Source organism: Leuciscus leuciscus (assembly GCF_965113295.1).
Source record: "Leuciscus leuciscus genome assembly, chromosome: 3".
Classification (NCBI taxonomy): Eukaryota; Metazoa; Chordata; class Actinopteri; order Cypriniformes; family Leuciscidae; genus Leuciscus; species Leuciscus leuciscus.
In genome coordinates, this window is record NC_138727.1 from 48,134,167 (window position 1) to 48,148,907 (window position 14,741).

General features: G+C 38.5%; 1 protein-coding gene across 1 annotated transcript; it reads left to right on the plus strand.

The window, feature by feature from the left end:
- The first annotated feature begins 3,488 nt into the window (after positions 1-3,488).
- On the plus strand, positions 3,489-5,712 carry LOC309495764 (uncharacterized protein). The gene is made up of 6 exons (XM_082165614.1): positions 3,489-3,588; positions 4,068-4,136; positions 4,396-4,559; positions 5,370-5,418; positions 5,508-5,597; positions 5,688-5,712. Exons 1-5 carry the CDS (start codon positions 3,513-3,515, stop codon positions 5,546-5,548), a joined length of 399 nt encoding a protein of 132 aa, XP_082021740.1. The 5' UTR covers positions 3,489-3,512; the 3' UTR covers positions 5,549-5,597; positions 5,688-5,712.
- Positions 5,713-14,741: the final 9,029 nt, after the last annotated feature.

Consider the following 14,741-nt stretch of genomic DNA (forward strand, 5'->3'; position numbering starts at 1 on the left):
AATGTCGGATTTTTGTTGCTGATTTGAAATATGTGATTTAATTGTGAGTTCGGCAAGCAGATTTCAGATAGATAGGACTTTGGATGCCCGAATTAGCTGCCCGGAGGCATTGCAAATATGGGCGCCGAGTGAACAGACTGTTCTTGAAAGGGACTTTATGGACACTTTTCTATCCCATGAGGCCACGGGAGAGGATTTGTGAATGGCAGTGAAGCAATGCTGACGCTGGTAGGTCACGTGACAGTAACACAATGTTGCATGGAGTACGTTCCAATTTCATTCATACTACACAACACACATTTATACTATAACATACTTTTTAACAGTCGCGAAGTCCAAATTCAAATGTAGTAGGCTACATACCTACAGTATGCGATTTCAGACACGCCATCACTGTCCTGCAGAATTTAGCTCCAACCATAATCAAACACACCTGAAGCAGCGAGAAGGGTATAGCTGGAGCCTGGGCTGTGTTCGAAATCTCCCCATATTCCCTCATTCACTATTCCCTACATTACTCCACTTATAGTTGTAATGGTCACCAGCTGGAGTGCCTTTGAGAGCCACCAGAGGGCACTCCACATCAGACTATTGTCATTCCCTCACAAACTACATTTCCCATAACTCACTGCCCAGACTCATCATCCCTGATTGCATCCACCTGTGTCTCATTACCTTGTTAGTCTCAGCCTATTTAAACCATGTACACTTATTCATTCCCTGCGAAGTCTTGTATGTTGTCTCACTGCATTTCTAAGGGCGTTTTTCCACTGGGTTCGTTTGCTGCGGTCCGAACCCGAGTGCGCTAGTTCCCGGCGCCTCCCGCAGCGTTGGTCTGGTTTCACACTCAATTAATTGTATCGAACCCAGGTGCGTTTGCAGTGATCTTACGTCATCGCAAACGCAATCAAACAATGATATCGACAGTGATACGCATGCGCGGGATACTATACTTCCTGAACAAGCGCGCACCCGAGTCCGTGTTGCTTGCACATTAACGCGAACCGCACCACGGTTCGGGAGCAACCGAGCTCAGACCACCTCCTCCAGCTAGTCTCGGGTTCGGTACTTTAGTGCGCACCCGGGTCCGATGACAGCGTTCACATTAACGATTTTTCATGCGAACCGTGCCCCGGTCCGCACTAAACTGCCAGTGTGAAAGCGCCCTGAGTGCGTGTCCTGGTTCTCTTGATTCTCTGCCTGCTCCCTTGGATTTCTCTCTTTGCCTCAGCCTTGATCTGTTATTGTTTGGATTGTCTGTTTGTGTATGACCCTTGCCTGTTGTCTTTGTATTAACCTGTTCAATAAATACTGCATTTGGATCCTCAACCTTTGTGTCTCAGAGCAGTTCATGACAATAGTCCACTTGAATGAGTGAGTAAATTTGGACAATGAGTGCGCCGAAGGGCTGCCGCTTTTGCATAGTTGTGCTTGCTGTTTAATAATCATTTGAATCAGCTCCAGTAGTAAGATGAAGAGGGTTATCTTGAACTCTGTCATGAAAACTATAGCATGTATAAACCTTAATGAAATAGTTTAATAATCAATTATCTTCTGGTGAGACACAGGAATTAATTTGACGTGAAGTTACATGGTATTTTCTAGCTCTGTTGAGCGTACACTCTGTTCGGTTGTACACTCGTTATTACTTTGCATTGTGGGATTGAATGAGTGCACTTGATTACCACTACAAATAGCTGTCCCCTCAAATTTTGCCCTATTTAAGGGTATAGGGGGTGATTTTGGAAACAGACCTGGAGATCTCTAAAACGGGTTAGGAACTCCAAAATAGGGCGTTGTTCCTCCCTTTGAAAGACAGGCACATGACAAGCATGCGTGAAGAGGAGACGGGGTGGTGGAGGGATTCTGAAGACTGTAGAAAATCCTTAGGTGAGTTTGACTGTGATTATATATGGTTTGCCTTCGTGCTGATTGGGTAGATATGTTGATTACTGATTGTAGACAGCTGGTGATACTAGAGTATTTGTTGATTACTGATTGTAGACAGCTGGTGATACTAGAGTATTTGTTGATTACTGATTGTAGACAGCTGATGATACTAGAGTATTTGTGATTACTGATTGTAGACAGCAGGTGGCAATAGAGTAGCTTATTTTGACGTGTTCCTCCCGAACTACGTTAATAAAACATCATTTATTGTCCAATTCTGCTCCCGGAGAGCCACTATCCAGCAAAGTTTTGATCCCTTCTTCCAGCAGATTAAGAGACACCAAATTGAGGGGGTTTTTTTCACAGTTTTGCATTGCACTTTCATCTGTATGCCAATGATTTTTTTTTTTTTTTTTTTTACATATCATCAGCATAAGATATAATAATCTTTTATGTAGCCTACAGTGTTATTGCGTGTGACTATTGATTTGTTCTGTGTGGTGCCCTTGCAATGCGATCTCTTGTGCAAAGCTAGACAGCCAGTGAACATTCAAAAGTCCACCAATAAACACACGGCTTGACTTTTCTTGTATTTTACTGAAGTTGTTTCCTCTTGTTATTTTGTTTTGTAAAACTGAAACATTACAAAATAAGAATATAAATCAGTACACAAAACATGAACATTTGCATACATATAACTACGTAACTACAAAATTCCTATCAAAGTGTAAAACAAGCACTGTAGCCAACTGAATACAACAAGCAATGTAGCCTACTGTATGAAAACACAGTTCACCTACAAGCCACAAAGCAATTAAAAAACAGAGCTAGCTACAGCTGTGCTGCTAGCTAACAGAGCACATGTTTTACAAACATAAAAACGTTTCTAACATGACATTCCTTACCAATGCAAGTGATTGAAACTGATTTACACATTACTTACAGGCACATAGTCTCCAAGGCAGAAGCGTATCAGAAATAAATTCAGCAACATGAATCCAGCACTGACTTTCTTGCCTGACAGAGTTCTACTGTAGAGAGTGCTTCACTGAATTATTAACTCTGACCAGTAGAGGGCAGCACACAGCATGAACTTCTGAAATTTTACTTAATGTATTTAATGTTTTAACTTTTCCAACGAATAACTTATTTAACCCATTCATTTAACTTTAAAGACAGCATATTCTGTGATGTCATTAAATGTTGTCGTAATGAATATAACGCTGGTTCTCTGAAAAACAAGTCTCATAGTAAGCAGTGATAAGATAAACTTTGATTGTGTTGGCAGTAGCAACATGGAATAAAGGATATAGGATATATATACTTTTTTTTAAAGTAGTAGTAGTAATCTGATCTGAGTAAGTGCAGGGTGTGAGGGTGATACAAGAGACCAAGTAAAAGTCAATAGCAAAGTCTATCGGTTTAAAATCTCAGATTTCCTCAAATAAACTTGTAACATGAAACTATTTCCGTACAATCCCTCCCACATTTCTCCTCATTATTGGCCTTTATGAAGCACCTTTGATACTTGCTTACACCAGAAACAGACAACAGATAACTGTTTATGGCATACAAAAAGGAACAGCTCAGAGAGAGAAATGCATTCTCTTGTGCAGTGAATTATGGAAAAGATGGATTTATTCTCTATTTTATTTATTTCAGCTTGTCTTCATGTCCACAGTGTAAGGAGTGCTATTGGTAAGTGAAAATTCATTCATAACCAGCTGAAATAAACATTTTAAATTCACACATTTGGATGTGAGGCCTAACTTACTTTTATAAGATATATCTAGTTCTTCTATATATTTAGTTCTAGCTGTTGTCTGTTAAAAAGCCTGTTTTACAGGACAAAGGTCTTCTAATAAAGTAAAATGCAGGATTTAATAGGAACCCACTTTATTCAATAATATAAGTGAAATGATTTACGATAAAATGACACGATTTTGAAAATTGGAGTAATATTAGTTATCCAATCCGAGATTAGAATGACAACTGTCTACTATATGTCACCAGCATATCAGTAAAGTAATGGAAATGAAAATGAATCGTATGCTCATGTTTAAATTGTTATACATATTGTTTTACTGTATTGTGTGATTTAGTGTATTTTGTGCTACCTTATTCAGGCTTAAAGCTGTTTGTTAAGTCCTCAAACCAATAACTTGTTTCTGTTTAAGGTACTTTACCTATAAACTGTGCAGCTGGATCCAATGAAAAAGTAGGGAATATCCAGGAGGGATATGAAGGTGAGAAATGTCCACAATATTAGATGCTTCTTTTCACATTTGCAAGCAAAAATTTTGATTATTTTATTTCAATGTAAATTATATGATTTTTTTTTAGACTTAAAATAATTGATATTAAAAAAAAAAAAAAACACTGTGGTCATTTAAAATGCATTTGCTTGTTAATATTACAATAGTAGTAATGCAATAACAATTCTGGAATTATCTAGCATTTATGTTTAGATTGTGTGTCAGAGTATGTATTTGATCTGGCCTTCAGGAGATGTAGAGATTATCACTAATATCGGACCTGATGATCGTCTGGTGCTGGAGGAATATCGCTTTCCCATTGGTGTGACATTTCTGGAGCTGGTTTACTCTAATGGAGACTCAACCGCTACTGTACGAACCATCAAACCACTGGACGCTGATAAACTTAAGGAGGTTTGTTCTTCACTGATCAACATATACAGTATATATATATACTGTATATATATATACTGTATATATATATATATATATATATAAGTGTTAGAGAGAGAGAGAAGTATATATAGAAGTAATTATTAGTAATTCCATCTTCAATGGAATTTATTATTTACTGGTCATTAACATTAAAATTAACATTAATAGTTGGTAGTAACTTTTTTAATTTTTATTTTTTTATTTTTTTTGGCCCGTCAAAAAATATACACACAATATGTTACAATAACAGACAATAGATTTATATACAGTGCGTAACCATTCACCCAGTTTAGTGAGACCCTGGGTACATAAGGGGAGGGGGGATTATAGCACCACGTACAGAGTGTAACACGTAACATATAAGACACGACATGGTGACAGACAGACAACAGAGGGACAAGACAGTTGACAAACACAAGAACGTATTATTATTGATTGAATAGAATGATCTTGAGCAAATTCTTTTTGTTGATCTGAGATTTACATTAGTTGGTCACGGTAAAGGTGTTTAAGGGGAAATGGGTTTGGAAACATGTTATGCATGAGTGTGGATAGTGTATGCCTATGTGTATGTATGAAGTGATAGCTGCAGGGGCAAAAGCAAAAGGGAAAAGAAAAAGAAAATGTATAAACTTACATAACGGAAGGGGGGAGGTATGTGTCTGGTAATGTACACGGCTTGTAGTTATGTTTGTGTGGTATTAAGAAATGTCAAAAAAAAAAATTTGTTTTTTTAATCTCATAAAGAAATGAAGTGCCACATGTCTCTTTGTGTTTTATTTCTTCTAGTCAGGGGGGATTTTGTATTATTCACTCACTTGCCCAAACCCGTCGGTAAGTTTAAACAAAAACATTATCAAATTATTTAATAAGACAAAGTATTCATCACATAAACCTTCACTATAAAGTCTTCATTCTCCATTTCAGCTGAAAAACATCAGGACGTTAGAAGTTCAGGATATCAATGACAATCCTCCGATCTTCCAGAGTAAAACATACAGTGCCACAGTGTCAGAGGTGTGTGTAAAGTCACATCTTTATACAGCAGAAGTGTGTTTGGTCACTCAGAGACTCACATCTCTTTGTAAACTGTGTCTTTTGCTCCAGACGACAGCTGTGGGTTCAGATGTGCTCAGGGTGAAGGCTGAAGATGCAGATGTTTCTCCAGAAAACACCAATATTATATATTCTATACTGGTGAGTCATGAATGCTAACACCCTTCCAAAACTGCATTACTGGTATTGAGCACTAGAAATAGTTACATTTCCAACAGGACTGTCAATCAATTACAATATTTAATCATCCCTAATCTCATGTTTGTTTGTTTTTTATAGTTTTTATGCATGTGTAACTGGTCTGTTGTCTGCGTTGTGTTTTTGGTTGCGTATGAGAAGAACAGGACAGCATTCGGCATTTTCACTGATCTTTAATTCCTGATATACAAACAAATGTAATCAGCCTCTTAGTGAGATTCGCCCTCGCTTTATCTATAAAACAAATGTGATGTACACTCGTCACATGTGCTCTCATTTCACATTTAGGCCCAGATGCAAAAATATAACTTAAACGGGATGAACCGACAAAAACATGTTACACATGCAGATCTTTACGAGGAAAGAAATCGAAATGATATATGTAATTATGTGTAAGCTCAGCTTTATGAATTAAAGGCTGTGGCCATTTGCACTAAGTGTAAATAGCAACTAGATTCTACTTACACTATGGGTGACTCATCACTTTTGATGGCACTTGATTTTCCAGAGTTTGCGAGCTTCATGGAATCAAATCTTTGAAAGACTTTTTAGGGTTTTGTTTGAGGCACGTAGTTGCACATTATATAGACAACATAGAACAGGTTTGCTCCTGGAGAGCTGCTTTCCACAAGAGTTGAACTCCAACCCTAAACAAACTCTCCTGAACCAGCTGTCCGGGGTGTTCTGGATTACTTAAAAACTACAGGCAGGCGTGTTGGAGCAGAGTTGCAACTGAACTCTGCTGAAAGTTTGCTCTCCAGGATCAGGGTTGGCTACCCTTGCTCTAAAGCAGGGGTGTCTAAAACTGCTCATGGAGAGCCAATCAGAGTTTAGCTTCAACTTGCCCCAACACATTTGACTGAACGTTTCTAGTAAGCCTGAATACCTTGATTAGCTGGTTCAGGTTTATTTGGTTGGAGGGTTAGAGCTAAACTCTACAGGATGGTTGCTCTCCAGAATCAGGGTTGGCTATCAATGCTCTAAATGCTCTCAACTCTCCTCCTCAAGGTCCACTTTCCTGCAGGATTACTAGCAAGTTATAGGCAGGTGAGTTTGATAAAGGTTGAAGCTAAACTCTGCAGGAAAGTGGATCTCATGGCCAGAGTTGAGAACCTCTTGACGCTGTGGATCCAACTCTAGTACTAGTACAATCCTTAAGTTAAATGCTAGACATTGCAAATATGAACTTTTGATCTGCACTACAAAGGTTTGCTTCGGTAAATTTTCTGCAGAACATCACCACAGTGAGGGTCAGTATCACAGATGTCAATGACAACGCTCCAGTTTTCAGCTCTGACACCTACAGGAAAAGCATTCTGGTTAAAGACGCCAAGGTTGGAGATGTGCTGCTGACGCTCTCGGCCACAGATAAAGATGCTGGAAACAACACGGTTATTAGTTACAGGTAAGCTTAAGCTAACTAAACTTCCATTTCATTAGGATCAATAACATGAAGGCTAAACAATTAACACACTTACCTACATCACTCCTTTAAGACAGATGCACGAATGTTGTCTTTCTGTAGTTTCTCTGAAAACTCCTCAATGGTCGCATTGGATGCTGAAACAGGAGTCATCACTTTGACCTCTGACCTTAGCGAGGTCACAGAAGACACGCTGCTAAACCGCTATAGCGACAGATCACTGCTATAGCGACAGATCATGGAACACCACCAGAATCTGATGAAGGTTTGGGCTTAGTTTACGTAATATTCCTTTAGTGATTCTGGTGTTAATACAATGCAGATTATGTAAGCAATTTTTATTGGGAGCAGTTATTTCCTTCTTAATTATTAAAATCTGATTTGATAAACAAGTCAAGATTAACATCTTTCTTCTCTCTATAGCCGAAGTCTTGATCCACTTCAAAATTGCCTCTCTCACTGAGAGTGTGAGTTTTGAAAGCTCCTCCTACAAATTCACAATAAAAGAGAATGAACCTGAGGCCTCAATAGTGGGCAAGGTCAAGGCATTAACAGGAACTCCAGGGGTTACGGTCAGCTATAACATGAAGTCAAATGAGGATGTCTTCTCTGTGGATGGTGAGGGAACCATAAAAGCTCTCAGACCGCTGGACAAGGAGGAAGAGGAGTGGTACATCCTCACAGTAGAAGCCATAGACTCCAGAACTCCTCCAAACACTGCAGAGACAACGGTACTATTCTTACTTTAAATTAAGGCCAGAAACAAACTCTATGTTTCCAATTTATGTTAATACATAATATGTGTGTATATATATATATATATATATATATATATATATATATATATATATATCAGAATGTAGTGACACAAGCTTGTGCCGCTAGATGTGTTTGCGTCCACATACTTACCTAGATTATTATTTTACCTGGAGTATGTTTTTGGCCTAAGAACTACTCTTTAAGCATGTCAAAGACAAATTTTCTCTTCTTAAAAGAAAGCTGTCACAGAGAATTTGACTTTCTTTTTGTCACAATCTACAGGTCAGCGTTCAGGTTGAGAACGTGAATGAGGCTGCTGTGTTTGACGCTGAAATATATAAAGCAGAGATTTTCAATATCTTTCCATACAAATACCCTATAGTGAAGGTCCAGGTAAGTGTGGCATAGACATCAGATATAAATGCAGTGGATGTACTCAGATCTATTTTGTAATTAGTGGTGTTCGCTAAGGCAAACATCACTGTTACTGTTGCTATTGCTCATACTAAATGGCCAGTGATTTTGTTCAAAACCTTAACTCATCCCATGCCATCTGTACTACGGACATGAATGATTCCTCAAATCATGGGTCTTGTTGAGGAGATGTATTTTCCAAAGTGATCAGACTTGCCTTTTTTCTCCTAGCATAATTTTTGTTTAAGTTTAAAAAAAAATTTTTTTAAACAACCCTTCATTTATATTTAAAGAAAAATATTTTCATGTTTAACAGGTTATTTAAATTCTTCTGTTATAAAAGTATGTTTACGAGCTGCTTAATTTATAAAATGTAATTAATGTTCAAAACTAAATCCATAACATAATCCCCTGATGGGATCCCCTAAATGGTTCTATATATGAAGTGCCTGACATTAAAAAAAATTTTTACAATTGATTTCATGATTTTATCGTAGTTAAAGTGGTTGAAATGTAGTGGTGTGTCCCTCAGGCATCGGACCCTGATGTGGGCGAGAGCTCAGAACTGCAGTATTCCCTGCTGGAGTCCACAACTCTGCTGGATGTGGAGGCAAGCACTGGTCAGGTCTACGTACTGGATGCATCCAGTTTTAGAGACAATTTGTTCACCTTTCATGTTAAAGCCACTGATAAACATGGGCTGTTCACGACTACAACAGTACAGGTGAGCTGAAACAGAGGGAGAAAAAAGGGAAAGCCTTTGAAAGACTCTTTCAAACCACCAATGGCATTTTGAATAAGAAAGCAGTAAAACAGAGCAGTCAATGTAATGAGTTATTGTGTTCTTGTGTTTGCCGCCTACAGATCAAATTGAAAGAAAGTGTCCATCGTGACAGCGTCTCAGTAATCTCCTTAAACCGGCCCGTATACATAGTGGATAAAAAGACACCAGAGATGGAAGAGTAAGTAATCTCTGTTCATTATTGAAACGTGTTATTGAGGTGATGGGTGGGCAGATTTTTTAGCATCTGCCCCTTTAATCTCTAAAAGTAAAGTCCCCTATTGGTCATATTATGGTGCCTCACAGAGAGGAACCAACACCCCCACCCAGGAAAGCGATTTTACACCTGAACCTGTGGAGGTCTGAGCTCACCGCTGATCATGAGCAAAACATTATAAGCCAGTTTTACAAACTGGACTGAATTGGTACTTCTTGATACCTCCTCTTATTGTTTTGTGTTCTATACACCATCTGATAGTGTGTTCTTTTTCCTCAGTTCCATGGGGAAAGTTTTAGGTTGGACTGTGAAAATCCTCAGTGTGAGAGCGGTGGATGGGAATGAGAAGCGCACCATTCTTAGAGAATCTACAGACAAGACTTACGTCAGTTTCATTGCCATGAATTCCAGTGGTGCTGTCATCCAAGCCACAGAGGTCAAAGAGTAAGTTGAACTAATATCAGTTAATTTAGACTATTCTAATGTGAAAGCTTATGTGGAAATGTGCAAGGAAACAGCAAACATGTTTACAATAAACAGTTATAATGGTTGGAGCAGATGGCCTTGTGGTCAGTGCTCTGACTTTTAAGTCAATTAAGTTAATTTTGATCAGTTATAAAATTGATCTGAGATCTGAATACATTTCATTTCCATTTTAACTTTGACTGCCCACGAGGCTATTGCTTGCTGCTCCTATCACATCCTGAAACGTTTACTAAAGGTTTTTGAGTATTTTATGATTGCAAAAGACTGATATGCCATTGAATAAAAAATATTGAATATGAATAATGTTCTTGTCCTATGAGATTTTAGAGTGCATTTTTATTATTTAACATGAAATACCTTCAAAATCAGGTTGACTTACCTTGCACTATGTGAAAAAACAACCCAGCAAATGGATTAATGCATAAAACCCAACAAGCTGGGTCAAAATTACTCCGTGTGTATGCTGTCCCTATAACGCTGGGGACCATTTTCCCTCCCCCTCTGTAAGGCAGGGCACCGGGGCTTGATATGCCTAGGCTTTTTACAGTAATGACAAATGATATCTCTAGGGGCTCTATTAAACTCCTTGGGCTTCGCGATTCCTCTCTCTAACTCTTTCCTTCTTTCTGAACCCTTTCATCAAACTGCCTTGGAGAGACCAGTTTTTTGTCTGCCATACAGGGCTCCTGGTGCACTAAGACACAATTGCCTGCCATTTTCGCTGCTGTGCGAACCTCAGTTACCTCCTGTTAATTCAGGTGCACTGCAATATGTTTGGGTAGACTATTTTTTAATTGCTCCAGTACCATTAGCTGTTTCAACTCTTGAAAGGAATAAGTTTCTGTTGCCCGCTGCCATTTATCAAAAAGTATTTCCTGCTGCATAGCTAAGTAAACATACAGTATGTCTGGCCTGGCTTCAACCTACCTTTCCGAAACTGCTGCCTATAGTCCTCGGGCACCAATTCATAGGTCCGCAAAACAGCCTGTTTCACAGTTTCGTATTCAGTGTGCTGCACAGCATTAAGAGCTACAAACGCCTCTTGGGATTTATCAGCTAACTCCCTCCTAACTAACGTCACCCCACTCAGATTGTGGCCAGTCTCTTTCTGCAGCAATTCTCTCAAATGCTTCGAAAAATGCATTAGTTGCTCCAAAGTGAAATCGAGGCATGGGTGCAAAACACTTTGTCACATCAAATCTTACCTCATGCTCCCTTTGTCTCTGTCTGTTTAGTTGATTTACTCTTATCACGTTCAAGCTCCAAACTCTGGTATAATTTTTGTAATATATAACTACTACAGCTGACTAGGGGTTTTATGTTTGTAGTTATCCGTCGTAACAACTTTCCCTATGAGATGCAAAATAATGTGCTTGGATGCAAATATGTCCAAAATGCATGAATGCATGGATGCAAGTATGTGTGCGTGTTTCAGCTAACAACTACCCAGAGACAGACCACTCACCTGCATTTGTCTGACCTGGCGACGTGCAGCGTGGATGTCCCGTGTTTTCGGTAAAGCACAAGCGTACCGTTTGCGTTCAAGTTTTCTTCTTTTTTCTATTTTTGTCTTTTAAAACATGGTGGTGATGATAGTCCCAAAATGGAAAGAAATCATTGTCCAAAATAATCGACATGTGAACATAAAAGCTGCGTTTTCCATAAAGCCGCCTCTTACACACACAGCAGTCTTATCATTCACAGGTGAGTGACATCATCTGGGATTGTTCTTAATCGTGTTAGTCAGTACTATCCTTGCTTTATCGCAGCTTAGTTGATTTCTTTTCTTGTTCATTACATTAGCAGCATGGCTTTGATCAGCGGCCTAGTACGTAAGTGCGCACTCGTGCTAGATAACTAGCAACTTGTGTTGACGCACTCGCACTCTCCGTCACAGTCCTGTTTTCTTGAACAATTTTGTTGCACATGGCAGAGAAAGATTTTGTTGTTAATTCACTTGTCTATACGAGCCCTTCTTTTATTGTTGTGCGATATCTAAAAAATAAAGCATGACGTAAAAACTATTAGGCCTATGTGTTTTTATGATGACTAAAAGCTGAATTCTGAATTATTGAATATAAGTGGTCACTGTCGGCTTCTTTGCTGTGTAACCTTTAGAGTCTCTAACAGGGATAATGTCAGTAACGAACTCATCTTCTTTGCTAATCTCTCTGGTTATTTGTTCAAATCTGTAGCGTACTCAGCAAGCGCTCTTTCCTGCTCTAAAAGACTTTCCATCATATAGAAGGTGCTATTCCACCTCGTAGTTACATCCTGCTTATGTCCCTTATGTCGCAAGTTGTGAGTGTTTAAAGTGGCCTACGATATTTCGGCACATACTGACCAATTGTGTCACATTTCACTGGCTTTAATATGCCTTCGTTGACAGCCAGGTGGAGAGAATGAGCAATGCAGGGCAAACTCATAATATCACTGTTGTCCTGGCTTTAGCCAAATTACTCGCATTGTCACTTACAACAGTGTGCACTCTTGATCTGTCAAATTTCCATCTATGTAACATGTCAGTGAATGTTTGTGAGATTGCCAATGAAGTGTGAGAACCGGTAAATGATTGTGCATGAAGCAAGTCTTTGTCAAGTTTATATCTATATCTTTTTAAGTCTATATCTGAAGACCAAATATCTGTGGTGAAGTTCATTGCGGAGTCGTTACGAAGAAGCATGTGAATATGATCTGCCACAAGGTTGTATATCTCCGTTAAGCAGAAATCTGCAAAATAACATCGAAAATGGACTATAGAAGTGTAGCGATTGGCCGATACATTAGTGCATATATATATATATATATATAATGTATGTATGTGTGCATTAACAAAATACTCTTCAGATCTCCCTCTTGCCTGAATTACATCTATTCTATATAATTAGGATGAGAGTATAATGGGCAGCATCTGAAATATCTTCACTCCCACAGGAAACTGAACCGTGAGAACAAAGATTTAACATCTGAGCTGAAGAAGGTTTTTGGTCCTGGTTTGATAATCAAAGTGGAGGACAGTTCTGGAGACTCTGGAGAATCCATTCAAGCCGTCACAATCGCTCTCATCGCTGTCAGTGTTGTGCTGGCTGTAATCAGTGTGACTTCAGTGTCGACTATTATCCATCTTGTCAAGTAAGTTATGGCCATGTAACTGCAGTTTTTTTCTATCTATCTATCGGTCTGTCTGTGTGTGTGTGTGTGTGTGTGTGTGTGTGTGTGTGTGTGTGTGTGTGTGTGTGTGTGTGTGTGTGTGTGTGTGTGTGTGTGTGTGTGTGTGTGTGTGTGTGACACTGAATAAACTTAGTAGTGGTCAACTGACCTGAAAAGAATTCCTAATTGATAAATAAACTGAAATCAGTTTCTTTTATTTGATTGATTGTCTGTTCTGTTTCACCTGGACTGACAGAAGTAGCTTTACTAAAACGCAGTGATGTAATGACAGTTGTCTTTGTGTTGACTTTCCTCATGTTTTAGGGGTATTTTTTTTTCACATTGAAGAAAATGTATGTTTGTTGAAGTAGTTACAAAACATATTTTTGTTGCCTCAGGAAAATTAAAAAGGGCACAGATTCTGAAAGACAGAGTTTAACTACTGCCGTCTTTATACCTGAAAGAAAAATCAGTATGGACAATCCTGCTGACTTTTAAACGTAAGTGCAAAAAATATTGTTAAAGTTAAGATATAGCCAACAGTTAAACTAATTTGTGAAAAGATTGATCTCAAATACTAGATATGCATCAGTTACCATGTTTTTATATATGTTGGTTTCTTCTGAGATGTTTGACTAAACATGTTTCTTCTTTTGTTAACAGAAACCCAGAATCCAGAGAGGTAAAGCATCTTGCTCTAACGACAAACTCGTGGAGTATAATTCATTAAAGGGATAGTTCACTTTGAAATTAATTTTTGGTATGTTTTAGCTTACCTCAAGTGCATCCAAGATGTAGGTGTCTTTTTTTTTCCGCAGTAGTTTCAATTTTGATATTTTTAGGTCAAACCGTTCTTGTCTGTCAGTCATATAATGCAGGTCTATCGTCACTTGTCTCAAAGAGCATGCACAGAGTCCAAATTAAAACAATTCCCCGTCATCCAAATTAAACAATTCTCCATCGTAAGTACACATTGATGGCCTAAGACACGAAACGAGCGGTTTGTGTGAGAAAACGAACAGTATTTATATCGTTTTTACCACTTATACGCAGCCATGTCCAAGTGATCTGATCTGACGTGTACGCAGACTGGTGTATAGATATATACACACTAGATGTCGCCTTGTCTACGGCAGTTCATTGGAACGAATGTCTTTAAGGCGACATCTAGTGTATATATCTATGCACCAGTCTGCGTACACGTCAGATCAGATCACTTCACTTTAATTTGGACTCTGTGCTTGTGTTTTGAGATAATGACCATAGACCTGCATTATATGACTGACAGACAAGAACGGTTTGACCTAAAAATATCAAAATTGAAACTACTGCGGAAAAAAAGATACCTACATCTTGGATGCCCTTGAGGTAAGCTAAAACATACCAAAAATTAATTTCAAAGTGAACTATCCCTTTAAGTATAATTTTGTCGTAAAACATTTAAATTCTTATTTATAATTTTGTCCTATGTTTTGTGTGTTTCTTAGGTTCATGTTAGTAACAGATCCTGACAGAGAATCTGAGAATGGAAGTGATATCAGTGGAAACAGCATCTCTGCCCTCTGAAAACACCCTGATGGATCAAAGCTCCTCACTTCTTATCAGTGCTGTACAAGACTTAGTGAACTGATGTCTTGATTATAACTATATAAAGCCCTAATCCTAAACTTGAGATCT

Coding starts and splice junctions, on each gene's coding strand:
- LOC309495764 (XM_082165614.1), top strand. CDS start 3,513: ATGGAAAAGATGGATTTATTCTCTATTTTATTTATTTCAGCTTGTCTT. Junction 4,137..4,395: donor TATCCAGGAGGGATATGAAG/GTGAGAAATGTC, acceptor TCTGGCCTTCAG/GAGATGTAGAGATTATCACT. Junction 4,560..5,369: donor ACGCTGATAAACTTAAGGAG/GTTTGTTCTTCA, acceptor TATTTCTTCTAG/TCAGGGGGGATTTTGTATTA.